At 36.3% G+C, this 27,609-nt stretch overlaps 1 protein-coding gene and 2 long non-coding RNA genes across 3 annotated transcripts; all 3 read left to right on the top strand.

Annotated features, from left to right (window-relative positions):
- Nucleotides 1–425: 425 nt before the first annotated feature.
- On the top strand, nt 426–3,173 carry LOC137488641 (uncharacterized). The gene is made up of 6 exons (XR_015518310.1): nt 426–463; nt 781–893; nt 1,833–1,959; nt 2,136–2,221; nt 2,528–2,570; nt 2,668–3,173. It is a non-coding gene; the product is annotated as an uncharacterized LOC137488641 (long non-coding RNA).
- Nucleotides 3,174–12,063: 8,890 nt separating this feature from the next.
- Nucleotides 12,064–13,747, top strand: si:ch211-253p18.2. Its single transcript, XR_015518307.1, has 2 exons — nt 12,064–12,248; nt 13,350–13,747. It is a non-coding gene; the product is annotated as a si:ch211-253p18.2 (long non-coding RNA).
- A 782-nt stretch (nt 13,748–14,529) lies between these two features.
- Nucleotides 14,530–24,667, top strand: ppm1ab (protein phosphatase, Mg2+/Mn2+ dependent, 1Ab). Its single transcript, NM_001161332.1, has 4 exons — nt 14,530–14,710; nt 14,826–14,923; nt 15,367–16,239; nt 19,679–24,667. The coding sequence occupies exons 1-4, from the start codon at nt 14,707–14,709 to the stop codon at nt 19,820–19,822; spliced, it is 1,119 nt and encodes a 372-aa protein (NP_001154804.1). The 5' UTR covers nt 14,530–14,706; the 3' UTR covers nt 19,823–24,667.
- The last annotated feature ends 2,942 nt before the right edge of the window (nt 24,668–27,609 follow it).

Genomic DNA, 27,609 nt, shown 5'->3' with positions numbered 1-27,609 from the left:
TATCTATCTATCTATCTATCTATCTATCTATCTGTCTGTCTGTCTGTCTGTCTGTCTGTCTGTCTGTCTGTCTGTCTGTCTGTCTGTCTGTCTGTCTGTCTGTCTGTCTATCTATCTATCTATCTATCTATCTATCTATATATATATATATATATATATATATATATATATATATATATATATATATATATATATATATATATATATATATATACACAGCAAATTCATCAGAGTTAAATTCTCGGTGTTGAAGCATTTGAGAGTAAAGTGTTGACGTTAAAGAGTTAGATTTTGATAAATGAATATAATAAGAGTTAGAATTGATTTTATTCAGTGCGAAATCAAGGAGTTATCTTTTCAACACTTGGTGGTGTTATTTCCAACATCCGGGAATTCATGCAGCCCCAGTCACTGAAGAATTTTCCAGACGCCATTTTCCATCTGAGGTTTAGAACAGCAACTGGTGAGTCAAACTACCTAAATGTTGGTATTGTACTGACTTTCTTCAAGGAAATACAGTTGTAAACATGTTGTTAAGTTAATAACTTTAGAATGGAGTGACAATTTTAAACTTCTGCGGTTCATTCATGGTCGTTTGTGTATCTAGCTTAACTGCATTACTATTCACTTCTTTTCAAGAATGTTTTTATATATCACGCATACATAGTGCATAAAAACATCAAATGTACATGTTCAACACATTTCTGTCACGCTTAATGCCATTTTGTGCGTTGTTACCCATCTGTAAAATAAAATGGACACTTCTCCTTTAATTCCAAGCAAACTAGCGAGGGAATCCCCGGAGCCGCCTAACGTTAGCCTACTCTGCCCGGATGCTAACGGCAACACAGGACGGTTTCCATAAGCTCTGGAGAGTTTCTAAAACATATCTGGTGAGTAAATGAACATATGCTTAATTGTAAAAGGCTTCCTGACTGAAACAAATGATTGTTTGTTATTCGTGTACGTTAATTTGGTTATTTTAAACACCGCGGCCCTTTTAAACTGGTTCGTGGCCGTCCATATACCGTTAGTCCATAACTTAGACTCGTGTGATAACGTACGCTTGAATTAAATTAAGTGTTGACAACCATTAAAGTCGGAATGTTAACATTAATGTCTTTAAATGACCGCGTTTGCACTTTATCAGACATTTAACGTTACAGAAGTCTCCCGGAAGTTGCGGGACTAACGTTAACGTTATCCCGCAAATGCACAGAGACTCCCAGATGCCCAAGTAGATGCCCGCAAATGAATGATAATCTCCCGGAAATCGCGCGTCTCCCGCCCGGTCATTAAACACTTTGCACACCCCTCTCCACCGCATCCCTCCCAGCTCTTCAGGTATGTCGCGCGCAAGTCACCCCCACCGCTCTTCAGGTACGTCGCGCTCAACTCACGGTACTCATCTCTCCCGCTACCTCCCGCAAATCAACTCTGTATCCCCCGAAAATGACTTTTCCCAACTCGGGATGTCTGACGTTTGTAAGTTAGGCTATTTCTGTTGTCAGGAACATCTTAGTCAAGCTTTTTCTCCCGTATGATATTGTGCTTAAAACTATAGGCTAAACTTAGCATGTACTGTACACAACATTTCCGTTCTATTAGTGCGTTGTAAACAGCCACCTGTCTGTAAAATGAATAAACTGATTCATATTTGAGCAGCCTAATGATGATACAGGTTTGATTTGTAGATTTATTATCAATAATCAACATCTGAATCAAAAGATATGTGAAAATGTGTGAGGCATACTTTGTGATGTTCATCTCTCTTTTTTATCTGAAGGTTATGCATATGTGTTAGATACTAATGTGTTGTTGTTTTTTAACAGCCACAGTTCTCTGTACAATAACACAAGACCCTGTGACGGTGGCTGATTAGAGACGGATGGTGTATTTCCAGAATTGGTGAAATGACCAAGCACACCTTCTTGGTCATATGTGGTGATAATAATGAAGGTATGTTTAATAAAGTTCTGTATTTGTTTCACAATAAGCTGAGAGGGTATTAGAGCATTAGAGAATAACAAATGACATGAAGGTGATAAGTTTTGTATTGGGGGTAAACTGTTACTTAAATAATGTTTTGCTCTTTGCTTTGCACTTTTTCTCTTCTGCTTATCCTAATATTTTAGATTATATTTGGACCTGAAACATCTGCTAGACTCCAGGAAAGGTGGCATCAATACTGGACCTGAAAGGGCCTAACAAGTTGAATCTGGTAAAGAAACACGCGCACACACACACACACACACACACGCACGCACACGCTTACAGAAAACTGTAAGTTTATGAATATTTTTTACACTGTGGCCAATATTTTGGGGAAGTCAGCATCACTAAATGATATAAAAGATTTTAAGCTCCTCTAAATTTTGCTCCAAGTGTTGTGTTAAATTGAGGATTCTGGACAGACAGCTGCCTGTTTTTCCTGTTCTAGTCATAGTGGTTAACCTAATTGTTTTTGGAGATCCAACAGTGATGTATGTGTTTTTTCTACTTTTCCATATCCTGTCACCTCATCCAGCAGGGAGAGTCAAGTTGTGGATCATCATGAAGATTTTCAAAAGGTGAGTTTAGATTTCTTGAATGTTTTATTTACTTTAAATGTTCTTTTAAATATATCATAGAATTTGATTGCAATTTGTTTTCAAACATTTTTCTTAGTCATGCTGGAGTCTTGAAGAGTTCTTAGATGAGCATCACCCTATATCCGTGCATCAGGAACCACCAGACGAGCGATCAGCAGCTGCTACATTGTCATGGATAAAAAGGTCATCCTGTGGCTGGGAAGCACATCTTTCACAGGACATGCTTGATGAGATTTCCTAGCTCCAGTTTGTTTTCACACAAGTTTACAGCATTTATACCTTCATAAACTGCTGTGTTTGATATGGAGGACCAAGGAAACACCAGAAGTGAAAGATTTGCACGCCAAGTTGTTTAAAATGTAATTTCAGAAGAAAACTATGCGTTCCGAAGAAAACTATGAGTGACGATATATTGAACTTTCAAATTGCTCTGATGAAACATCAAGTTTGGACATCATATTTTGTTGATACTGTCTGTACTAATAAAACATTTAAAGCATATTTGACATTGTTGCATTTTAAAAACTGAATGAATTGTTGAAGTGGTGAATGTTTTCAAATAAAATGTTTTTTATTTTGTAATTTACAGTCTATTTGACCTTTTTACCATATTTACACTCAAGAGAGTTGAATAAAATAACAATATATTACACCAGGTGGTGTTAAATATAGTTACATTTTTTAACTCTGCCCTGAGTTAAAATTAACCCTTACTTTGGTGTCAATGTGCCAACCCTTTTGAAAGTGTTGATTTAAGTCTGTTTTGAGTGGACCCCATGAGACACTTTTAAAGTGTTGAAATTAACACCCAAAGAGTTGTTTTGGGTCCCCATATTTTGCTGTGTATATATATATATATATATATTAGTTTATGTATGAAATTTATTATGATGCATTTTGGTCTGTATTTTTATTTTATTATTATTACTATGTTATTGTGTTATGGTGTTTATTTTAGTGTGTCATATGATGCCACTGCCCTAAATAGCCCTTTGTCGGATTACCTGAAGGGAATGAAGACCTAGAATGCTGGCCCATGCATGTAAAAATGATATCGCCTGCATCTATTTGTTGTTTGTTTTTAGCTTCTTATTACCTTTATCTGTGAATCTCTGTTTACTTTAACAAGTCTCTTCAGCTGTTTGCTTGTTTGTAGGATCTCCTGAGACTGAAGATGTTGTTAAAGAGCGATGACAGCAAATTGTGCCTCACTTGCTTTGTCTCACACATTTTTATGTTCACTGCAGCTGTTGTTGTTATTGTTTTAGACAACAGAGTCCAAACACACCGTCTGGAATTTGGAAGGAGGGTATCATTGTTGTGGCACTTTGCTCTGGATATTTCACCTGCGGTTGGTGATTTGGCAAGCAGTCTGACAGTTTAGTGTTTGGTGTTCATCCACTTCTGCCTATGACATTCATGACTTCATTTAAATCAACAAGACTGTGCATATCCCTCATATTTGCATAGTTGCTTCATATCTGGCATGCTTCAAGTGGTCAGGGAATCAACAAGAGCTGCATTTTTCTAAATTATTACAGTGGCTCTTACCTAATGGGTCACAAATAAAAAATGTGTGAGAGCAGGTGTGTTGTGGAAAAAATGCAGCTAAGCATAGTGAAGATAGCAGCAAAAATATTTTGTAGATGGATGCCAAAAGCACAAACATTTGAAAATACAATGGAAGAAACCAAACTCATATATATAATTTTGTATATCCTGTTGGTGTGTCAGCCACTATACTGTAGATACAATTTCAGTCACTTCTTAAAGGAATAGTTCACCCAAAAATGGAAATGTATGCACTACTTTACTCACCCTCAAAGGGTTGTAAACCTTTATGACAATATTTTTATTAAAATTGGATACCAGTAGAGTGACATTGAATATTTTACACTGTGTTCAACTGTAGAAAGGTAAATGATGCCTTTAGTGGGTTTTCCAAACAGGGATATCACCTTCTAAAGGGCACTTTATAGTGAAAACAATCATGGCTACTATATTGAAGTTTCATTCCAAACGGAAGTGCTCGAAACACTTTTGCACTTTGAAGGGCCCCTCAGAAAGGAGGTTTTTTAAGGGTTCAACTGATGGACACTTCGAGCCGCTGCTGGAATGTTGTTTGGTGTAGCAATCTGTGACCCATTTGGAAGGGTTCATCCCTATACCCTAATCAGTGGCGCCCCCAGAAAATGTTTCATAGGGGTGGCCAGATGAGGCCACACCAAATCTTGGGGTGGCACACAAAAAATAATTAATTCAGTGTAATGTTATATTTTTATTTCTGGTAAATTAAATAATGTGATTTTAATTAATTAGTCTTAAAATATCGCAATTTATTCCTTGAAATAATTCAGCAAGTACATGTGCAAACCAAATAAAAATCAATATTTAGCTTTAAAACACTTCTCATATAAAGAAATAACTTTCCAGTTATTTTTTACATACATTTATTGTATACCACAGTATATGCCATGTCTAAAATTAATGGAGATTAATGAGTTAAATAATAAAACAAACGAATGAACAAACTGAACAAAAGGCATTACTATATACACACAAACACACACACACACACACACACACACACACACACACACACACACACACACACTCACTATACAGACCCTAATAATATCATTTATCTATATCCCTTTTTGAGTCACTTTATTAATGCGGCTTCTTCTATTGATGTACCTTAAGGTAAATATCATATAGCCATTACTGTCTATTGAGAGAGTGCGTGTGTGCTGTCAATGACTATCAGGGAGGGCAGTTTGGTTGACACCCTGGGCGAACCATCCCATATACCCACCCTCCTTAAATAGTTACATTTATTTTTCAATAAATATAAACATTTATTTATATTTATTCTAAATAAATACAATTAATATTAAGATTATTATACAATTATTATTCTAAAGAAATAACAGACATCAATCCTAAATGTTACTGGAAAACAATGTAACAGAGTGATATGCTAAGATCACATAGGAAACCCTTTGCATGAATATTAGTTATGACAATTCTATAGAATACAAAAATATGTGTTTTATACTTATAGTATTATCTGTGGTCTTAGACCCGAATTATGGCCGAGAATTAATGTTATGAAGTCTTACCTCCCTGACTCTTTATCCCTCCTTTCTGCTTTATAGCCATGCTTAGTAAAAGTATCATCATCATCATATTATATAAACTTTAGTTTTGTCGACTTTCAAAACTCACTGAGTGCTGACACCTCTTCACAAAAGGCTTACTCAGGTTTCACGGCGCATGAGCGGCGCGTTTTTTATCAGCGTGCATGTAAACAACCGGGATTCACACACGAGTGCGTGAGGCGCACGGGAAATGGTTTTCTGCATGTATGCGTCAGTTTGCTTTCACCAGCGTTGTTTCTGTTGCACATAGAAAACGCGTGAAAAAGATGTGAACGGCCCTTAATGTCTTTATTCTGGGATTGCCCCTCTATGTTAACTCACGTGCATAAAGTAAATGGTATCCCAATGCTTTTACTAGGGGATGTTTTTTGCTGCACCATCTCCGCGTGCTGCCCCCAGCAAGAGACTTGCGACACCGCCCTGGCATTTGGCATATTGCCCAAATCCGCCACTGGGGAAGAGAGGTGCAGTGAATCAGCTACGTTAGTGGCACAAACAATAACTGCACTTTATTTATTTATCTATAGAAACATTGGGAATTTACATACGTACATTTAAGTTAATAATATCAACAGCAAAATCATATTGGGGTGGCCACAGGGATGGCCAGAGTTTACCGGGGGCGCCCCTGACCCTAATCCTCTTGAAGCTGTCACTTCAGTGGCAAGGCAATTTTATTTATATAGCACATTTCATACACAATGGATTCTTTACATAAACAAGAATACAAGAAACAAGAAAGTAAAAATTAAAAGATTAAAACATATTAAAAATGTGTTAAAACTGGTTATAAAAGAATAAAAAAGAAAAGAAAGACATAAATAGTGCAGCTATCGGACGCAGCACAGTGCTCATTTAGTAAAGGCACAGCTAAACAGATGTGTTTTCAGTCTTGATTTGAATGTGCCTAATGTTGGAGCACATCTGATAATTTCTGGAAGCTGATTCCAGCAGCGAGGAGCATAGTGGCTAAAAGCCGATTCACCTTGCTTTGACTGAACTCTTGGAATATCTAGTTTATTTTATCCTAAAGATCTGAGTGATCTGTTAGGTTTGTATTCAGTAACCATATCTGTTGTGTATTTAGGTCCTAGGCCATTTAGTGATTTATAGACGAGTATAATACTTTAAAATCTATTCTGAATGTAACTGGAAGCCAGTGTAAAGACCTGAGGACAGGTGTGATGTGCTCAGATTGTCTGGTTCTGGTCAGAATCCTGGCAGCAGCGTTCTGGATGAGCTGCAACTGTCTGACTGTGTTTTTGGGAAGGCCAGTGAGAAGTCCATTAAAGTAATCTACCCTGCTGCTGATGAAAGCATGAACACGTTTCTCTTCGCTTTGACCTGACTACTGAAGCTCATATCTGACTCCAGAATAACACCAAGATTCTTGACCTTTTTTGTTGTTGTTTGACCCTTAGAGCCAAGGTATGCATTCAGCTTGAAAACCTCATCTCTAATCCCAAATGCAATTACTTCAGTTTTCTCTTTGTTTAGGTGAAGAAAGTTTTGGCACACCCAACTGTTATTTTCATCAATGCATTGGCAGAGGGTGTCAGAGGATAAACCTTTCAAAAGGATTAGGGCATTAGGATGAGCCCTTCCAAGCTGAAAACATTGATAATTTTTGTTTTGGATGCACTGTCCCTTTAACACACACACAAAAACTAATTGTCCAATCACATGACTTCAACTCAATGCATTCAGGCATGTAGATGTAATCAATATGATCTGCTAAAGTTAAAACTCAGTATCAAAACAGGGAACTATGATGATTACAGTAACTGCTTGATGTCTCCTGCAAAATTTGGCATTTTGTATTATCGGGACAGAATTTGGTGTAAATAGCATAAAAGCATGGATACACCCTAATTCCTGCCTTGTGTCAAGGTTTTCAGGCTGATGGATGTGTAATGGTGTGTGGTAGATTTCCATTAGAACTAACTGAGCATCCTTAAAATGCTATAACCTACCACAGAATTGCTACTGATCATGTTCATTCTTTTATTACAGCAATTTACAATGGCTGTTTATAGCAGAGTCATGTGTCATGTCATAACTCAAATAAAACTGTTTTTTTTTACATAACAACAGGTTCACTGTACTCAAATGGCCTCCACAATTCTCCAGATCTTAATACAAAAAAGCATCTTTGGGATGTGCTGGAATGGGAGATTGATATGACGGATGTGCAGCCAACAAATCTGCAGCAACTACATAATGATCTCATGCCAATATGGAGCAAAATATCTGCAAAGTGTTTTCAAAACCTGGCTGAATCTATGCCACAAATAATTAATGCAGTTTTGAAGGCCTAAGATGTACCTAATAAAGTGGCCTGTGAGTGGATGTGACTTAAAGCAAAACCATTTAAGAACCACTGCATTATTCTATAGCCATAAAACATTTCAGCATAACCATTTTCAGTGCAGTTGAACAGCCTGGAAATAGCTTTAGGGCCTTATTTGTTTTGATATATGTTCAATTTAGCATCACAATGGCAATCTAGCTGGAGGTTCCGTCATTTAGGTCTAATGCATTTGGTGTTTAGAATGAGAAGCTACTTAGCCTAAGTGCACATCACATTATGAGCAACACACTTAAGTCACCCTGCAGACAGCACATATTTAATGTAAGAAGCTTTTAATTTGGACTTTGAGGCTTGGATGAATTATTTACCACCAGTCATTAGCATTAAAGTCAGTGTAGCCTTGCATATACCATGATACAAGTCATGTGACCTTTAAAACCCCTATATATTCTAATGTTAACGGATGGCCACAGAGAATGTATGTAATCTTTCTTTTGTTTTGTACTGTGCATGTCATTAACCACTTCACTGATAGATAATAAAATAGAAAGATTAGCTCTGTTTAATAATGCCTGTGTAATGCTAATGCTAATCACAGTGCAAATTTGAAAGAACCGGAATTGTTGAAATGCAGTAATTTCCAATAAATTAATGTAGCCTATACTTACAATGTACACAGCACCACTAAATTAGTGATTCATAAAATGCAAGATAATGGCTACCAGCCCAAAAAGCATTTTTTGTTTTTAAAAAGATGTCTAATAGATGTCTTATAGATGTCTAAAAATAGTCGTCTTGGCCAAAAACTGGGCTAAATTTGGGCTGTCAGGGAAAATATAATAGACGTCTAAGAATAGGCCAAAACTAGACTAGTCATCAAATAGACAGAAATGAATGACTACACATGAAAAATTTGTCTTATCTGTCTATTTGACGACTAGTCTAGTTTTGGGCTATTCTTAGATGTCTATTAGATTTTCACTGAGAGCTCAAGTTAAGCCTTGTTTTAGCCAAGTTGTCTACGCTTAGATATTTATTAGACGTCTATTTAACGAAAAATTGTTTGCTGAATGAGCTCGACTCAAAAAACATGGCCAAACTAAATTAATGCCTAATGTAAATTAGGAAATAATGTTGCAAATATAGTTTGTAAAAGGAAAGCGTAATGATGCTATTTTCAATTTCATAAGGTTCCTTTTACAGCATTGATGTTGTAACATAATTACTATACATTAATTTAAATAGACTTAAACATTTATTAAGTTGTTTAAGCATAAAGCAAGACGAAAGACTGTGTAACCACTAGCGCCGTCAGTATAGCAGGCTAGCGCAGAAATGAAAATACTGTCATATATTAAAATAAATTGTCATATTTTAAAGACATGATGGGGTAAATGGAATTAAAATGGTTTGAAAGACCCACCCCCTCTGACAAAGTTCCAGTATTTGTCCCACATGAGCTCATTTGTCCTATTATGATTGTTATGTCATCATAAGTTATCAAAATAACCTATCGAAAAAGGGCTTTAAAGGTTTAAGAAACCCTCGAGTACTTTTTTCTTTTAGGTTTTAACATATTTGTGTGTGTTGAGCATCAGTTAAGACAATGTTAGCACCTGTTAGCTATAATTCTGGGAAAAATTTTGAGCTTTTGTCTGCTAATTTCATCTTCCGGGTTTTAAATGATTTTTGGGGTGGGATCAAAATCGGTGACGTAGCCGAAAACTGCAAGTGCAAAGATGACGCGTCGGTTTCTCATTATTATTCATAGCTGAGGTTTCTTAACCTATGAGAAGAACCAGCTTCTTAATTATTCATGACTGCGCGTTCATTTAGAAGGCAAGGCAGACCTGCCAGTGTCAAGCTCAGCTATGAATTCTTACCTAATTTTTAAGAGGGTTTGTTGCATGTTTTTCCCCGCGATGCTGTCAGGGCCGATACAGCAAAGCTGTATGTGTCCAGCAAGCATTTTTGTCGGAAAAGTAGCACAAGAATTGGAGAATGGCGGACGTAGTCTTTTATCAATGGAGTTCGTTCACATTTAGTCACATCGCCTAAATCCTCCAGATTAACAGCAGGGCTAATGGTTAAAATAGACAGGGCAAGAGACCGGCTGCACTGAGTCCAATAGTATCTGGATGTAGCCTTTATGATGCAAGCTGAGATTGCATCACTCAACGATGCAATGTCAGACACAATGCACTAAATGGAGTGAGTGATGTCACTGTGATGGGTAGGGTTAGGGGTGGGGTTAGGTGAGCGCATTAAAAGGCATTGGATGCAGTTCAAATTGCACTGCACCAGGTCTGCATCCAGACCCCTCTCACTGAGTCTGCATTCAGACCCAGGGATTGAGGTAGAAGTCCTCATTTAGTGTTTATATAAACACGATTATCTTTATAATGATATAAGTTGTGGTTATCTGTATATGAAAATGCAAATAACAAATGTAGCAGGGCATTAAATTACTGTTTATTTCTTTGCATTTTAACTTTGTAAACTATAAAATCATGCGTCTCCTTTGTGTGTCTCATTTTGTGAGCTAACTGACAACAGTTGTTTGCTCCCTGTCCCCTCCTTTTCCCTGCTCTGCTGGCCACGCCGACCCCTGCCTCTGATCTTAGAGCTCCACGCCCATTAGGATGCATTTTTTGAAAAAATGCTGAGGTAGACTTAAACCAAAAGTAGGGGGTTTCAGGACCCTTTAAGACCAAGCGAAATCTGATGCAAGTAAAGTCAATTTTCACTGTATAGACTATTTTGAGGGATGTAAACAAAAACAATCTTCCCAATGTATTTCCTGCTTTACATTTTTAATTTCCATTGCATCAGAGAATCAAAAAAAGAGCCACATGTTGATAAATAATGTTATGATAGCTGTTTTCAAATAAAGTTGGATTGAATTACCTCTTGTTACAGATATGAAAAAGTTTGATAATAAGAAGGAAATATTCATGGTCCAATGGCATTACCACACTGAAACGGTCTATTGTTGCTATAGAGAAAACATTTTATAAGTAACTTTTATTCTAAATCTTGGACCTTATTTTTGAAAGTAAAAATGAACAATAAAAAATTGTGAAGCACCAAAAGCAGCCCATATTATATTGTTGTTATCCATGAATTTTCAAATGTACTTTCATTACAAGAGAACCTATAGTAAGGCCACATAGGCCACAGTTTCATTCATTCTTTCATTCATTCATTTTCTTTTCGCCTTAGTCTCTTTATTAATCAGGGGTCACCACGGCTGAATGAACCACCAACTTATCCAGCGTATGTTTTACACAGCAGATGCCCTTCCAGCTGTAGCTGGGAAATAGGCCACAGTTTTAAATGTAAAACTTTAACAGATATTTACATTTAACTATTTTCCCCATAGTGATATATCATAAGTAGCCTAAAAAAGAGGAGGACTCTTAATATTTCTTAATTCTAAATCTTTAAAAAATGTTTTTGGTACATCAAAAAGTGGGACCATCCAACACAATCTCAACAAGCTAATTCAGCAAATAAATGCGCTTATTAATCTTACTGAAAAATAGTATTTAAACCTCAAAATTAAATACAAAATGAGTTGAATGACTGCAAAAAACGTCCACTTTTTGAGTAAAAAAGAACCACTTTCATCATGCTTGCTATGGACCTAATATACCCCATTCTGTTTTGTCTGAACGTGTTTATCGACCTTCGAGTTGACTTTACTTTTATGAATCAGCAAGGGCTAGACTTCTAGCTAAAAAATCTTAATATATTAAAGCTCACTCGCATATTGAATGCTTTGTCTCTGTGAGTAAACTAACATAAAATGTTTGATTTCGCGTGATATATCACTTTTATGTATCTGTATTCTACACCGATTTACACAACAAAGCGCTCTTTGTAAACCCATAAAGACTAGACGCAATAAAACCCTCTATATAAAACTGTCCCACATTGAATGGGCTATATGCACGCATTACTTCCGCGTTTTGTCTAAGGCCGCGGTCCAGCTTCCGGTCTGGGTGACTTTAAGCGGAGGTGAACAGTATTATGACAGAGTCGTCAATATTTACTCGCTGTTTGCGAGTAAATTATGGTCAACGATGTGCAAATGATTGTCCGGATGTGCTCTACAACACCGCAGAGCAAAGCTTGAGAAGGGTTTCAAGTTGTATGCATCTTCCTACCTGTGCAATTATGAAGGTAAGTTCAGCTAGCCTGAAGGCTAACTTTAGCGTTAATACTCTTACGATCCGTCCATCTGCAGCTTTATCACGTAAGTAAAAATAATCATATGTGTACGTAATTCTGTCTCAAAGTGTCAGGCAAAAACAGGGCAGGAATAAGATCTCAGTGAGAGCTCATTACTACCGATAGATCTATGAAGAATTCGGAGTCTCCTCACCAGCTGAGAGGAGGACAGCATACATGTGAAATTCTGTCCCATTCATACTTTTACTGTTCTAAAGTGACCACCACTGTTCAGTTCGGATAATCACAGAAACACAGATGCTGTCTTAGCTTGTAAGCATGATTATTGAGCAAGATAGATTAGGAATAAAATAATACAATGCCGTTCCATCCACAACAGACAAATAGCACTGTGTCAATGCTGATATTTATTGCTGAAACAGTGGAGATGACAGATGCAGTGTAGCAGTGTAGATAGCATGCTTTCTATTTAGTCGATAACATTGTAATTAAATGGGAGGGTGACCCAAAACAATAAGGTGTCATTAGTTAATTTCACATCAACAATTTGTCTATTTCAATATTTATTAGTTTTTTACATTGCTTATTGCTTATTCATTGTGCTTGTTAACTCACAATGTAATAGCTAATGTTAACAAGCATGACTTTGGATTTTTATTCATTAGTAAATTAGTTTAACAATGTTAAATATTAAATAGTTATTTTAATAGTGAGCAAATACATTAATTAATGAAACCTTATTTTAAAGTGTGACTAAAGGGAGCTACTTTTAAATCATTTAAATTAATGATTTACTGTGTAGTTTAATCTGATGATATTGCTGCAGATGCCTTTAAAAAGAAGATATTTTGAAGAAAGCTGAAAACCTGTAACCATTGACTTCCATAGTAGGAAAAAGAGCTACTATGAATATCAGTGGTTGCAAGTTTCCAGCTTTCTTCAAAGTATTTTTGTTTGTGTTAAACATCAGAAAGAAACTCAAACAGGTTTGGAACAAGTGAAGGATGAGGAAATAGAATTTTCAGTTTTGAGTGAACTGCCTTTAATGACTCTCTTTAAAAACCTATTAATATTCTTGTTTCTGTTTTCTAGGTAACATTATGAGATTCAGAGCTAGAAAATTTTATGTGTTACTTCATCCTGGAGCGGACATCCGTCAGAAGATCCATGACATCGTCTGCTAGTTTATAGCTCCTGCTCTTGTGTGGCTGAGAGTGGGATTTGCAAACATTTGGTTGCTTTGCTTTTCCAGACAGCCCATTACTCTGAAATGTGTAATGTGAGTTGTCACATGAACAATTGTTTGGAATGGATCAATTATGTGTTAAGTTCCATGAAACAGAGAGGTGATTTATTTATTTATTTAATACGTATAAGCCCAAATACCTCTCTATGCACAAGTTACAGAAGAAGCACCTGATTCAAGAAAACAACTGATTCAATGTCATTTTTTCTGTTCATCTGAATAAAATATTTTTTTCAAAATGTTACATTTTTTTTGACAATTTTTATTTCAAATTACATACAGTGAATTTTATTTTATATGTACAGTGAATAAAATAAAAGTCTTTATTCTGAATTTAAAAATTGCACTTAGAAAGTAGCTTAAGAAATGTTTATGTATATTAATGTTATTTTTTTTTACTTCAAAGGCAATGAAAATAAACTATTATTTGCCATAAAAGCTCCTTTCTTTAAATGTCTGCATCCGGTTGGCACTCGAGCCTCGATCAGTTTTCTAGACTGAAATTGTCAGCTACACTCTTGTTTTTTTCTGTTTCTGTAAAATTCTCACGTTTAATATCAACAACCCACCTCTTCTGCACGACTTTGTCTTTTGGAAACGTGTGGAAACTAAGGTAAGAGTTCAATTTTTGATGCTGTGCATTGCTGAACACAGCAGTGGTATCTACAAGTACTGTTCTCACGTCTTTGAAATGACACTTTTAAACGTTTAGATGTCATATTTATGTAGCTGACATAAACATATATAAGTGGGCTATAATGGCATAAAACATTAAGACAACTGTCCAAAACATTACTCGTTTTTATCAGTAGCGCTCCTGTTGTAGCACTGTACTGTACGATCGGCGGAAGTAGGCTCGGGGTCTTAAATTTTACCGGAAATGCGTCACGCGCCGCCGTGCATAGAGCCCATTGAGCACCAGAGAGATTCTCTGCAGTCTCTCCGTCTCCCTCCTCATTTCTCATCAATGGATCTATTTCCAGCCCTCAATTGCGTGGCACTGATGATGTAATAGTGAGAGCGGAACGCGCACTATCCGTTGCAGCATCCGGGTCCCAAACAAGCCCATTCGCGCGGAGAGAGAGATGTTCTAAGTGCGAGGCTCCGGTAGCCCCCCCTCGGGAAAACAAAAACACCGGAGCCAGAAATGCCCCACCACCCCAGCAGCGGATTGCCTTAACGGGCTCATGTGATGCTTTTCATATGTGTACGTTTGTTATTGTTGTTGTTTTATTTACGCAGTCGGTCTCTGGCACGTTTGACGTTAGTTGGCTGGCTAATTGGCTAGCTATCGATTGATGTGTATTGTGGCTGCTTTTTAGTGTTTGCAATCCGGCCCAGCACACTGATATTAAGGCTCTTACCAGCGGCTTTTCTCCCTCGCTGTTTCTTCATCCAGCAAAGAGCAAGAAGAAACTGGGTAAGTGATATTATGTCACTCTGACGCGCGTTAAATGTAAGCTGCTAGCCTGTTAATGCTATCTCTGTGCAGCAGCAGTTTGCATATGCTGATAAGGGCAGTGGCGTTATCAGTAAAACATCACAGTTGCTTTAAAGTCATACAGGTTAGTTCGTTTTGCTGCACTATTTGGGTTTCTGAAACGCATTTAAAAGGAAGCTGAGATGTAAACAACAGCATGTCTGTGGGTAGATAAGTTTACTGCATTGATGTGATGGCACAAACATTTACCTAAACAGTTTACTTGCTGCTGGGAGCTTGCTGCACCTGTGGCTTATCGTATAAATCCTGATGTCTTATCAATCTCATTTGTTGTCATTTTGTCAGTATTAAGTGAATGAGAGTCATGCACAGTATGAAGCACCTTTTCCTCACTTTGTTTGTCTTCTGCTTGTGTTTGTCAGAGCATAATAAGAAGAATGGGTGCGTTCTTAGACAAGCCAAAGATGGAGAAGCACAATGCCCACGGGGAGGGGAACGGCCTGCGTTATGGACTCAGCAGTATGCAGGGATGGCGTGTGGAGATGGAGGACGCACACACCGCTGTGATGGGGCTTCCATTCGGCCTCGGCCTGTGGTCCTTTTTCGCAGTTTATGATGGCCATGCGGGCTCTCAGGTTGCCCGCTACTGCTGTGAGCATCTGCTTGAACATATTACCAGCAACCCAGACTTTAGGGGAGGCTGTTCAATAGGTGGCGACTTAGTTGGCACTGAGCCCTCCGTGGAGAGTGTTAAAAATGGAATCCGCACAGGCTTCCTGCAGATCGACGAACACATGCGGGCCATGTCCGAACGCAAGCATGGGGCGGACCGCAGCGGTTCCACAGCAGTGGGTGTGATGATTTCCCCTCACCATTTCTATTTCATCAACTGCGGTGACTCCAGGGCCCTGCTGAGCCGCAAGGGTCGTGTTCACTTCTTCACCCAGGATCACAAGCCCAGTAACCCTCTGGAAAAGGAGAGGATCCAGAACGCAGGTGGTTCTGTTATGATTCAGAGGGTCAATGGCTCCCTTGCTGTCTCTCGTGCTCTGGGTGATTTCGACTATAAGTGTGTGCATGGAAAAGGCCCCACTGAGCAGCTGGTGTCCCCGGAGCCAGAAGTGTATGAGATCGAACGCTCTGAGGCTGAGGATGAATTTGTTGTGCTGGCATGTGATGGTATATGGGATGTCATGGCAAATGAAGAACTGTGTGATTTCGTGCGCTCGCGTCTGGAGGTGACTGAGGATCTGGAGAGAGTGTGTAATGAAATTGTGGACACATGTTTGTACAAGGTAAGGTCAGCTTTAAGCCTTTCGAAAAGCATGCCAATGTGACATTTTTACTAACATCTAATGATTTGTTCAAAAATATACTTGAAACCTGGTTCTTTCAGAGAATTAGTTAAATACAGCTCGATGGGATAGTTTGAAATTTTGGATTCTGATTTTTCTTTTTGGAGAGGCAATAATTGAATTAGAAAATATCCAGATGATGCAACATATCAGATATTAAAACAAAGAAAAAAAAGCAGAAGATTTTCCTCATGATTTCTTTTTTTCAGCACATTTTAACACTTCTTCAGTTGTTATTATTGTATGAGAAGCTTAAAGGGGTGGTCCACTACGATATCATATTTTAAACTTTAGTTGATGTGTTATGTAGCTGTGTGAACATTAACAACATCTCTGAATGTAAAACGTTCTAAGTTCAATGCAAAGGGAGACCTTGGTTTTTACTGAGTTAGCTTAGCAAAGCCTACAATGAACGAATTTTGGGGACTACAAAAAATACTTCCGCCCCCTGTGAGATCACAAAAGTTCGTTACTGCGCATCCAAACTGTGCATGCAGGTAAGGGCCGTGGCCAGAGGAGCTGTTACGTTATAGCAGAGATGAAGCAAAAATGCGTCTAAACGCGGCTGTTTCCACAGAGCTTTATCTGTTTCTGTATTTGGGCTACACGACACAAAGACAGAAGTACTTACAGTTTAATATTAATTATGTTCCAGAGAATTATAAAATACACAGCAAGCATGATTTGACAAAACAGCTCCAGAATCTCTCCCAGTTCAGTGCTGGATTCGGCTAAATCTCCTCAGAAGCGATAAGATACAACCAGTAAGTGTTTTTATTAGTTAAAATTGATTGAGATATGTAACGTTATAGTGTCTAGCGTTAACGATATGCTGTAGCAATGATGTAAACAATAGGAAATGCTGCTTTGTGGGCAAATGATTGAGCTACCAATTCATATTTATCAGTCAAACTGCTCAACACACACACACACACTCCACCAGCACGTTCGTGTCTCTTATGTGTGTGCGCGCACGGGACTGCACTGATTGTCTTCAGGCAGTTTTTACGTGCGTTTCACATCTTAGATAATGAAGTCGCAAAATATATGTGGATGATTCATATTACTTACACCTGCATATTCCGGATACACGTGAAAGCCGTCGTGTAACGCATAGTCTAAAAAATACAGGTTAGCTTACCTGACTCATGGTCGCAGCAGAATAATAAATCAAGGCTCAACAGGTAGCATCCCACATCTTGTGCTTTATTCTTCTGTCACGATATATTACAGATAATAACTTAATCCGAGCATCAGAGAAAAAGAAAGTCCTGCGCACATGCGCTTGTTACAGAAAGTTCACACATTCACACACACAAACACACACACACACACATAGACGCACACACAATGGCAAACTCTTAAAGGAGTCGCACCCCATTTTCACTCATTACAGATACTTGTCAGATTTTATTTTAGAGAGCGGGCGCGAGGTTGACTGCATGTTTACACAGCAGAAAAGCATGTGCTTTTACGGGCGTGACGTAGAGCCGATCCGTGAATAGCAGCACATTATGACGATGACCAATCAGAGTCACTTAAGGGCGGGCCTTTCAGAGGAACTAGGAAATATGACAGTCGTTTTTATGTTAGCTGAGTGGCTGTGTATAATCAAAGTGAGATATATGAAAAAATAATGTGATTTCCTTCAAGTGAAACATGAGCACACATTGCTTTGCATCTTATTAACACAGCCAAGCCTTAAAATGACATTGTGGACCACCCCTTTAAAGTATTAGGGCTGCACGATATTGGAAATATGTGGTATTGCGATATTTTACTTGTCTGTGATAAATATTGCGATATGAATACAGTTTCAGAAGTTAGTTTAACAGTCTTTTAATGAGTCTTTATAGTATTTAGATAAAGAAATAAATAATCACAAATGCTTTACTTACTTTGTTTTGTCCCATTTCTAGCCAAAATTTAAAAAAATTTCTTAAAACTAATAAAAAATATTGCTTTGCTTGACCTTCAAAAAAAAAAGTCAAAATTCAGAGTAACTCCTTAACAAGTAAAATGATCTGCCAGTAAGAGGTGAGTGAAATAATCAAATTTTTTTGTATAAATCACTTAAATTCTTATAAACACAGCATTTAAATTGAATTATGTAGCTCCTGGTCAACTACAATAAAGACTCAAAATTGTATATCTTGCGATGTGACTGTTCCTGATGTCACTTTGAGATATCAGTGCTGAAATTATGTCTTGTGCAGCCCTAAAAAAAGATCAAAATAAAGTTATGCTGGTGCAAGCAATATACTGAAACAATAATAAAAAAGGAACTTATAAAAAGAAGTGGACCTTGATTAGAAAACATGATGTTATATTAACTCTCAACATGTGTAAGGAAAATGTTATTAAATTTCAATTAATGGTTAAACATTTTAGAATGGTTTGAACATTTTTAGAGCCCAAAGGCCCAATCCCAATTTTATTTTTGTACCCCTTCCCCTACGCCTTTGAAACAGAGGGGAAGGGCTTCAAAATTTACCCCTATGAAATTGGCCACCACTACAACACCTGCACACGTCATCAAATGTTAATGTGATCTCTTACAACATAAGAGATTAATTATTAGGACTGCTGTAGTTATTCCAGTTTTTTTGTATTTATCTTCAAGAAATCACTGAAGGCAATGATATATTATCATGTTATCACAACGATATAATTTGGCAGTAAAATTGTAACTGTACTGTGCATTTACTCTGTGGCCATATCCATCTATGTAAACACACAACAACAACATTAACATCATACCAGAGACTAAAAAGGTAATTTTGAGTATTTTCGAGTGTCAGATGGGAAAGTATGTTGTGGGACTACTATACAGGAGTTATTATGGGTTACAGAAATTATTCTGGGAAATTTCTTACCTCTTGGTTAGGTCATTTGTGGTGCTGGAAAATTTCAGTTTCAAGGGCTATCTAGTGCTTCTCCTTAGCCCTACGCTTTCAAGCTAAAGAGAATTGGGACAACCCTACCTCTTTAAGTGAATGCATAAAACGACGAGTGGGGTTAGGGGAAGGGCCAAGGGGTAGAATTGGGATTGGGCCAAAGTATACTTCAGTTTTCTGAACATTTGTGTGATGTCATTCGTACAAAAATGTGTTTTTAAAATTTTAAAAAAGGTGTTCCCTAAACTCCATACCATCTTTGTGAGTGAACATATTTTTTTTGCTCAAATTTTAATTGAGTGCAGAATGTATGGAGATTGAGTGCATCTGTATTTGCACACTATTTAGCATAGTATAATGGGTGGTGTGTTCAATTGTTAGCATGCATAACAAATCAAAGTATACTAAGTTTGGGCTGAACTATTAAAACTTAGTTGATTAATCTAATCTAATTTCTTCTGTGTTTGCTTGTTTGTCAACAGGGTAGTCGAGACAACATGAGTGTGGTGCTGGTATGTTTTCCTGGTGCCCCAAAAATCAACCCAGAAGCCGTGAAGCGAGAGGCGGAGCTAGATAAGTACCTGCAGAACAGAGAAGGCGGAGCATGTAAAAAGACGAATAAATAAAATGTATTAGAAAGACAAAGAGAGAGGTCTAGAAAGTGAGCATTCTTACTTCATTAGGTGAGTGTGTTAGATGGCAGTTTACACTTGCCAGTTACAGCTAACCTGAAGTTTCCAATTAACGAATCCCCATATTGGAGAGGAAAGACTCACTGGTACTGTATTAGCACAGTTAGGACTATTCAGGATAAATTTTACCAGAGAGAAACACCACGGTGTGAATATATTTGAGCATATATTGATAATTAGAGGCCTTGGATTATTTATTGCCAATATTGAAAAGCACTTACACAATTTAGAGGTAGCTTGTAGCTTTACCAGAGGTTTTACTGTAGTGCGTTCCTCTGCTCCAATGCGTATTACACTTCTGTATTGACGTATTATTAGCTACTAAGTGATGGTGAGTAAGTGCAATTGTAGATTAGGAAAAAGGAATGACAAAAACCCAATATTTGGTTCTGCACTTTTTCATTAAATGCTGCTATACTTAAAGGGACAGTTCAGCCAAAAATGAAGTTCTGTAAAGATCTGCTTGCCATCCACCACTAGTTCCAAACTAGTTTAGTTTTTTTTTTTTTTTTTTTTTGAACACAAAAGATATTTTCAAGAATATAGACTTCCGTAGTATTTGTTTTTCAAATTTGTCAGTGGTTTCCAACATTCTTCATTATATCTTCATCTTATGTTCAAGAGAACAAAATGAAAACGCAAACTGGTTTGGAACAAGTCAATGGTGAGTAAACCATGACAGAACTCTCATTTCTGGGCGAACTATCTCTTTAAAGGCATCTTCTATTAATAAGAGAGAGACCAAATTTGCGATCTCAGTTAGAATATACTATGTTTATGTGTTCGAACACAATTAATACAAAGTGTAGTTTTGCGTTCTGTTTGTGAAAGTTTGTTCTTGAGATAGTTGTATTCATCCATTTGTATGAGCATGTGTTTAAGTCTGGCACCCGTTTCATTTGCATCTTTCTGAAAAAGTAAAAAGTTCTAAATTATAGAGAATGTCAGGCCTTCGCTGCTGATTTTACCTGAAATTGTAGCAGACACTACTGTACCTGGGGCAGATTCGTGTCTACAGCAGCAGCTATGAGTATTTTAGTCTGCATGATTCCTGCTCTGTAATATGGAACATTGTTGCCTTAGACCTAATTTACAGCGACTACCTTGATTAGAATTGATAGGTTAGCCCTCGGTACCCAACTCCAATTGCTTGGAAGAGTCAAATTAAAACTAATGAACACGTGGTACTGAAAGCATGCACTGTACCAATAGCACGACAAGTTGTGTACACCTCCTGCATGTACGCTACATTAAGAAAAAAACAGGGATAGATCTTATTTAGAAAAGTTAGTTGGTCTGACAGAAGTTTTATACTTTGTACAGTATACATTTGTAACCCCTGGGGAACCGTTTCGGTGTGAACTGAACACAGTATTTAAAAGATTGTGTCAATGTTTTACAATCCTGTCCGAGTTGTTTACTACTTGTTGCCTCAAACTGACACTTTGTCAATCCTCTGGTTTGTCTATATAACTATTAAGAGAAAATTAAGGTAATTAAATATGGTGGGATTCAGTCTGTCAGCACTTTTTTTGAGATGTAGGTCCTTGTTGGTACATCGATTTAGCATTTATAGAACAATAATGGTACATCTGCTTTCATGTCTTTTGAAAACCCAACAAGATTTGGATTTGTTTTCTTCTTCTGTACCCAAAACCTTGAAAGCATTGCATTTAAATTTTCATATTTTTGAACCTTGGGTTTTGGTCCTAACTTGGCGCAACATGATTTAAGAAAAAAGCTATTTATTTGTATTTTAATTTAAGGGGTTGTTCACCGAAAATTTAAACACTTTAATCCTTTAATTCGCACTTCATTGCAAACTCAGAAACATATTAAAGCTCTGATTACTGTTGACTTTTAAAACTAAAACAGCTGATGTTTTTAAACAATACCATTTTTAGAGAAACATCACTTTGGTGTTTTATTTCTTATTGAATTTAATATGTGTATGTTCATGTGTGTGTGTGTGTGAGTATAAGTATGCCTATGGAGAGGGGTGTAATTCTGTGCAATCATAAAACCCAGTCAGACCAGTTCCTACTGTTTCCTTGTTCTTGTACTTTTATTTTGGCCCTTAATGCACCTAATATGTTTAGGTTGATGACAAGCAGACAATCTTTTTTTTAAATCTGCCTTTTTTGTCCACTTCTGATCACTTTCTTGATTTATGTATAATATTGCGAAATCAAAAGCTTGTACAATTCATATATTAATTCGAATTGGCAGCAAACTCTTCTGAATATTTTAAAACAAAATAATTAAAACGATCACATTTCAGATAACTTTAACATCCTTTGATGTTTAAAATTTTTTGTAACTTATCTATGTAGATAGTCTAAAGTATTTTCACATAATGCAAGGCTGTGGTTTCAATTGGTCTATTTTGACTTTCCCTCAAACACTTAAGTAGGATTGTGTGTCTTGTGGACCTCATATTTAGATGCAGATACTGTCGAAAGACAAAACATTAACTTTAGTGTGACTCGTCTTATTTGTCACAAAAAATGTTTGTTATAATCACCGGTCCTATGAAATGAATCTAGGAGGTGGTCTTTTGTGGTTTTTATAGGCAGTTAATCTCCTGAATATTTGTGAAAGTCCAATTTAACTCAGTCAGATTCAACTATTCTAATTAGAACTCGTTGACCTTTCTCGGTGGTTGAAAGTCCTAAATGTTTGAGAGTTCATTTAAACTTCCATTTAACGTTGTGTACTTTGATGACAACTTTAACCAGTTTATTCTCATCCGTGTTTGATGTTTAATATGCGTCAAGTCAATATATTGAGCAGTGTAGTGAATTTTCAGTGTGGCAAAAAAAAAAAAAATCGCACTACTATTTTAAATGTGTTGCGCCTGGTTAGGACTTGTTTTTTTTATTTTATTTTATTATATTTATTATTTATCTAAACTTTCCCTCGCAACCAAAATATTCTCTATGTTTTTAGCATGTCTGTGCGTTTTGATAATGTATTTTAGCTTTAAGATGTGTTTTATTGACTGAAAAACAAAAGCGTGCCTGATCTAAGAGAGAGAGAGAGAGAGAGAGAGAGAGCTCTTGAGATTAAAATGATTGTAGGTCCTTCCTCTACCATATCTGTTTCGTTTTGCTTGGGTTTGCTGTTGTATCTCCTCACTGTTTGTTTATTAAATTAGCCTTAATTATGTTCCTCTATAATAGCACATCTGAGATTTGTACGCTCGAGACAAGTCACAAGTTTATTTACCTACAAAGAGTGACTGCAGGTCCTTCTGGGAGAGCCTTTAATTGTGCCTATGAGTGAGTCTACGGCCAGTTGTAGCATTCAAATGAACTCTGCGTTTGTTTGTTTTGTAACATTAGTCCACTCGTGCATGATTTTAAGAATTGTTTGATTTTTTTTTTTTTTTTTTCAGCTTGTGAGCACACTTGGCCCGACAATAAAAGTGCCATGAGAGGGATTTTAAGAAACACTTCTCCTTTTTTTTTTTTGGAAATAGGCTCATTTTACAACATTGAACAGTTGAGTTTTATTAATGTTGAATGCACACAGCCAATAGATGTATGTCGGGAGTACATTTAGCTTATCTTTGCATAGATAATTGAATCTGATTAGACCATTAGCAACTCTTTTTGTTTTATTTTATTGACTGAGATGCTAATGGTCTAATTTGTTTTAATGTTTTATGCTTAGCTAAAAGTGCTTTGCTAGACCTAGAGATTAGCTGAATGCATTTAAAAATGGTAAATCCCAACTGTTTCACCCTAGGGGAGCTGCAAAATAAGCATATTTTCCAAAAAACAAACAAAAAAAAGTGGAGCGTTTATTTAAAACCATCCATCTGAAGTTATTGCTGCACAAAGCACAACCCCACCACCCCAATTTGTAAAGCATGGGGTGGAATTATTGCCTTAGTAAAAACAAAGCAGGCATTAAATGGGCCGTAAAGTAGTATTGTATAGGGGATTGCCTTGATTTCTAACACTGTAGCAACATCAAATTGAAATGTAGTTCTTTTCCTATACAATTCTGTTTCTGTGGTTAATTGGATTTACCAACCGCCAACTGCAAATGAAACGAGATGGGATCATTTAATAGCGTGTTTTCCGGAGTGTTAATCTAGGGCCATTCATTGTCATATACTTGCGCTATGTTTTGCTGTTGGTCCCTGTGTGTCACTTCTGTCTTTACCTCTCAGGTCCAAACTGACAAGCAACAGAGGACACTATTTATTTAAACTATTTATTGTCTTTATAGTATTTTACCTCTTTTGAATGAAACTGTCCATGCATTCCTTTTTATTTAGCCAAATAAGCACTACTAATGCAATGAAAAGCTTTTCTTTCTTTTGATTTCCATGTATTTATTGTTATACATCTGTGTCACCAATAATGTGTGTGTTCAGATGTGTTCATCTACTTCACATGGCGTTTATGCTTTATTTACTATTCTGTCAGAGTAGATCGGTCCAAGTTAGGTGATGTGTAAGGGTTACAATCTATGATCGGTCCTTTCTTAACCCAGCAGACTGTTTGTGTCTGTGTTTGTTCAATTTTACCTCTCAGAAGGTAACAGTTTTATAAAGCTCATTTTGAAAGATTTTTCAAATACAGTTTCATAGAAAAGTATTTCAATATTAGAGGGTGAGCACCCAGTACTTTTTCTTTTCTTCTTCTTCTTTCATTTAGTTTTTATTTTTGTACATTAGCACCCAGGTATTAGCAATGTAGACAAACTGTGATCTTGTCATTCTTGGCTGTCAAAGATGATTCAAATAAAATTATTTACGGAAAAGTATGCAGAGTTTGTGAGTTTTATTCATGTCAATTTATTGTATTCTTCATTTTTAGGACTTTGTCTGATGAATGTTGCAGTGAATCTAAATGAATTAAATTGAAATGTTATATGTTTATATCTCTAACTTATTTATATATTTAGTATTTATTTCTTTATTTATAATTGTTTTGACTATGAGACAAAAGGGCTCTAAAATATCAATGCAATCTTACAGCAGTACGTATAACTTTTTGATTTAGTGGCTAATTCGTATGAATTCATATAATGCAACTGAATATGACTGAACTTGTACAAATTCGTACGAACTAGCCACTAAACTAACAAATCGTAAAGCAGTTACATTTCCTTGTGAGTTATTGCTGCATTTTCTCACAGCGTAAAAAATTTAGGAAAACGTGCTGCTTTTTCTCACAACTTTAAAAGATGAGTTTTGTTGTTTGTTTATTTTAATATCCTGATTCCCGTGTCTTTAGTATTTATTAGCCTAAACAACCATAATCTAAATAGCCGTGTCCGTCATGCTTCGGGGTCTTCTTTAAGCGTTTCTATTGTGTTCCATGCTATTTGAAAGTGGAAAGTGTTGTGAGAAAATGCAGCACATTTTCATAAATTGTTTGGGTTGTGAGAAAATGCTGTGTATTTTTTAAAAATCTGTTGCAGTGAAGCTGCTGTCATTAAATAAATAAAATAGAAAAAGGTCATATATTTATATCTGTAACATATTTATGTATTTTGTAGTTCTTTAATTGTTTTGACAATGAGACAAAAGTGCTGTAAAATAACAACACAATCCCACTGCAATTCGTAACTTTTTGATTTAGTTGCTAATTAGTATGATCTCATTCATAAAGTTTAGTATGATTTACTTATCCCTAGTGTTGCTTGGGTTTAGGCGCAGGGTTGTGTGCCACGCCCCCTTTTTAAAATCGTACGTTTTCGTCCGACTGAACTTGTACAAATTAGCCACAAATCAGTCAAATCATAAAATAGTTAAATTTGCTTGTGAGATCAGAAAATGCTGCATGTTTTAGTAAAATGTTTGCTTGATGCATGTGTTTTCTTAAATTGCAGCATGTTAAGCTCTCTCGGCTACCGGAGATCAGGCAAAAAATATTGTCAAGGCGTTTTTTTGTAAACTGTGCGTTTGTGTTTTTTTTTTCTGGTCATGTTGGTCACAGTTTTTTTTTTTTTTTTTTTTTCCCAAAAGTGATAAACGTTAACATATGGATCAAAGATAAGACATCCTATTTTGGTATCTGCATCTGACTAAATTTTACAAAAGGTTATTTTATTAATATACATTAATGCAAGTGTCTATTTTAATGTTTGAATTAGCTTTTGTGGAAAATATTTGTCAAATTCCATCATTCAGTGTATATTTATTTATAATTGTACAATAAAAAAACGTAAATGTAAAAACAAAACAACATTCGTATCTGTAATTACACAATGTTTAGCTAAAAAAATATTTTTTTTCTGCACAGAGAAACATCACTTGGACCATTATGTTTTGACTGAATTCTACTTTCAGTCAACATTTAGCAATATGTTACTGGAAAGTCTCTCTATCTAACAATCGCATACAACGGATTAACTTTTAAACGTTGCATTTTAACAGCCTTTTACCACTAAATTACCCATTTTTAAAGCCCAACACAAAATCTTTATTTTAGGCAGAAACCATGAGTCATGGAGAACATTTAACAGGCTTCCTGCAATGATGAAACAGTGACTCACTGCCCGCTGTTGTTTGTTGCAAACCTTCAGCATGTCAATATCTCTCCAGCTTGCTCATACCTAAAGTATTAAATTCAAGTGCTGAAATGATGCATTGACCGTGACTTCAGTTGAGAAAGAAATTTCTGCTGAGTGACCCACTGGTATACGTTATCATGTCTGAGTAACACTATAGCATGCTTGTTATGTGAAGACTTTTTCATTTTGTATGAGATGTAATCTTTACGCTCTTATCTGCCTCTCCATATTGCCCTCTAAACAAACTGAATTTTTAATATCCGCGTTATGCTCGCCCTGGTGAGAGAAGCGAGTTAAAGATTACTTAAGAATTTATAATGTTTTTGCATTATGCTGCCTTTATTGTTTGCTTAGAGGGAATTTGAATCAAGAATTATCAGCTCTGATTACATTTTTCCCCATGTTTTCTCTTAAAAGGTCTTTACTGGCGGCAGTGGAACCTATAATATTATAAACCTTCACAAAAGGATGATTAAAATGATCTTCATACTAAACAAATAGTTCTTTTATAAATGCTCACTTAAAGGTTCTTTTAAAGAGATTGTTGACCCAGAACTGAAAATTCTATCATCGTTTATTCTTCTTTTACTTCACTAAAAAAAATGGCCATGATTTTAACAGTAAAAAACTGTAAAAATATCACAGTAAAGATCCATAAGTTTCCTTTATATATATACAGTGAATAACAGTAAATTGACTTCCCAGAATTCTCTGCATTCCTTCTTATGCTATTTGTTGAGATTACTATGCTGCTTTTGAGTTTTTGATTTCTCGTCTGTGAAGAACAATAGAATTTTATGTTACATATATAATGTTGGTAAATTATGTTAATTGAATACTTTAGTTTTATGTGTGCTATCATGAAAGGGTTTATTTCTAGATATAGTAGGGCTGCATGATATTGGAAAAAACTGACATTGTGATATTTTATTTTTCCACAATATTTCTTGTGATGCTGAGAATAACTTCACCAGATGAAATGGGGTCTATTTAGAAAGAATTCATAATTTTAGTTTAGTTTCATAATTTTTATAAAGGAGACCATCTGCACAAAATATAATAAAACAAACATTAATAAATACAGTAAAGATACTGCACAAATAAAAACCTATATAGACAACTAGCAAAATTCAGAAATATTCATTTAAAAATCAAAGTTAAAATAGCGCTCTGTAGTTTTCATCATA

Source organism: Danio rerio, chromosome 20 (genome assembly GCF_052040795.2).
Source record: "Danio rerio strain M-AB ecotype USA chromosome 20, GRCz13ab, whole genome shotgun sequence".
In the NCBI taxonomy this organism is placed as follows: domain Eukaryota; kingdom Metazoa; phylum Chordata; class Actinopteri; order Cypriniformes; family Danionidae; genus Danio; species Danio rerio.
Note: the sequence above shows the minus strand (reverse complement) of the source record. Positions and strands in the feature narration are given on the sequence as shown.

What these genes read in the sequence shown, in the direction of transcription:
- ppm1ab (NM_001161332.1), top strand. An exon ending in AAAGAGCAAGAAGAAACTGG is followed by an intron (nt 14,924 to 15,366) that starts GTAAGTGATATT and finishes TGTGTTTGTCAG; the next exon opens with AGCATAATAAGAAGAATGGG. An exon ending in TGGACACATGTTTGTACAAG is followed by an intron (nt 16,240 to 19,678) that starts GTAAGGTCAGCT and finishes GTTTGTCAACAG; the next exon opens with GGTAGTCGAGACAACATGAG.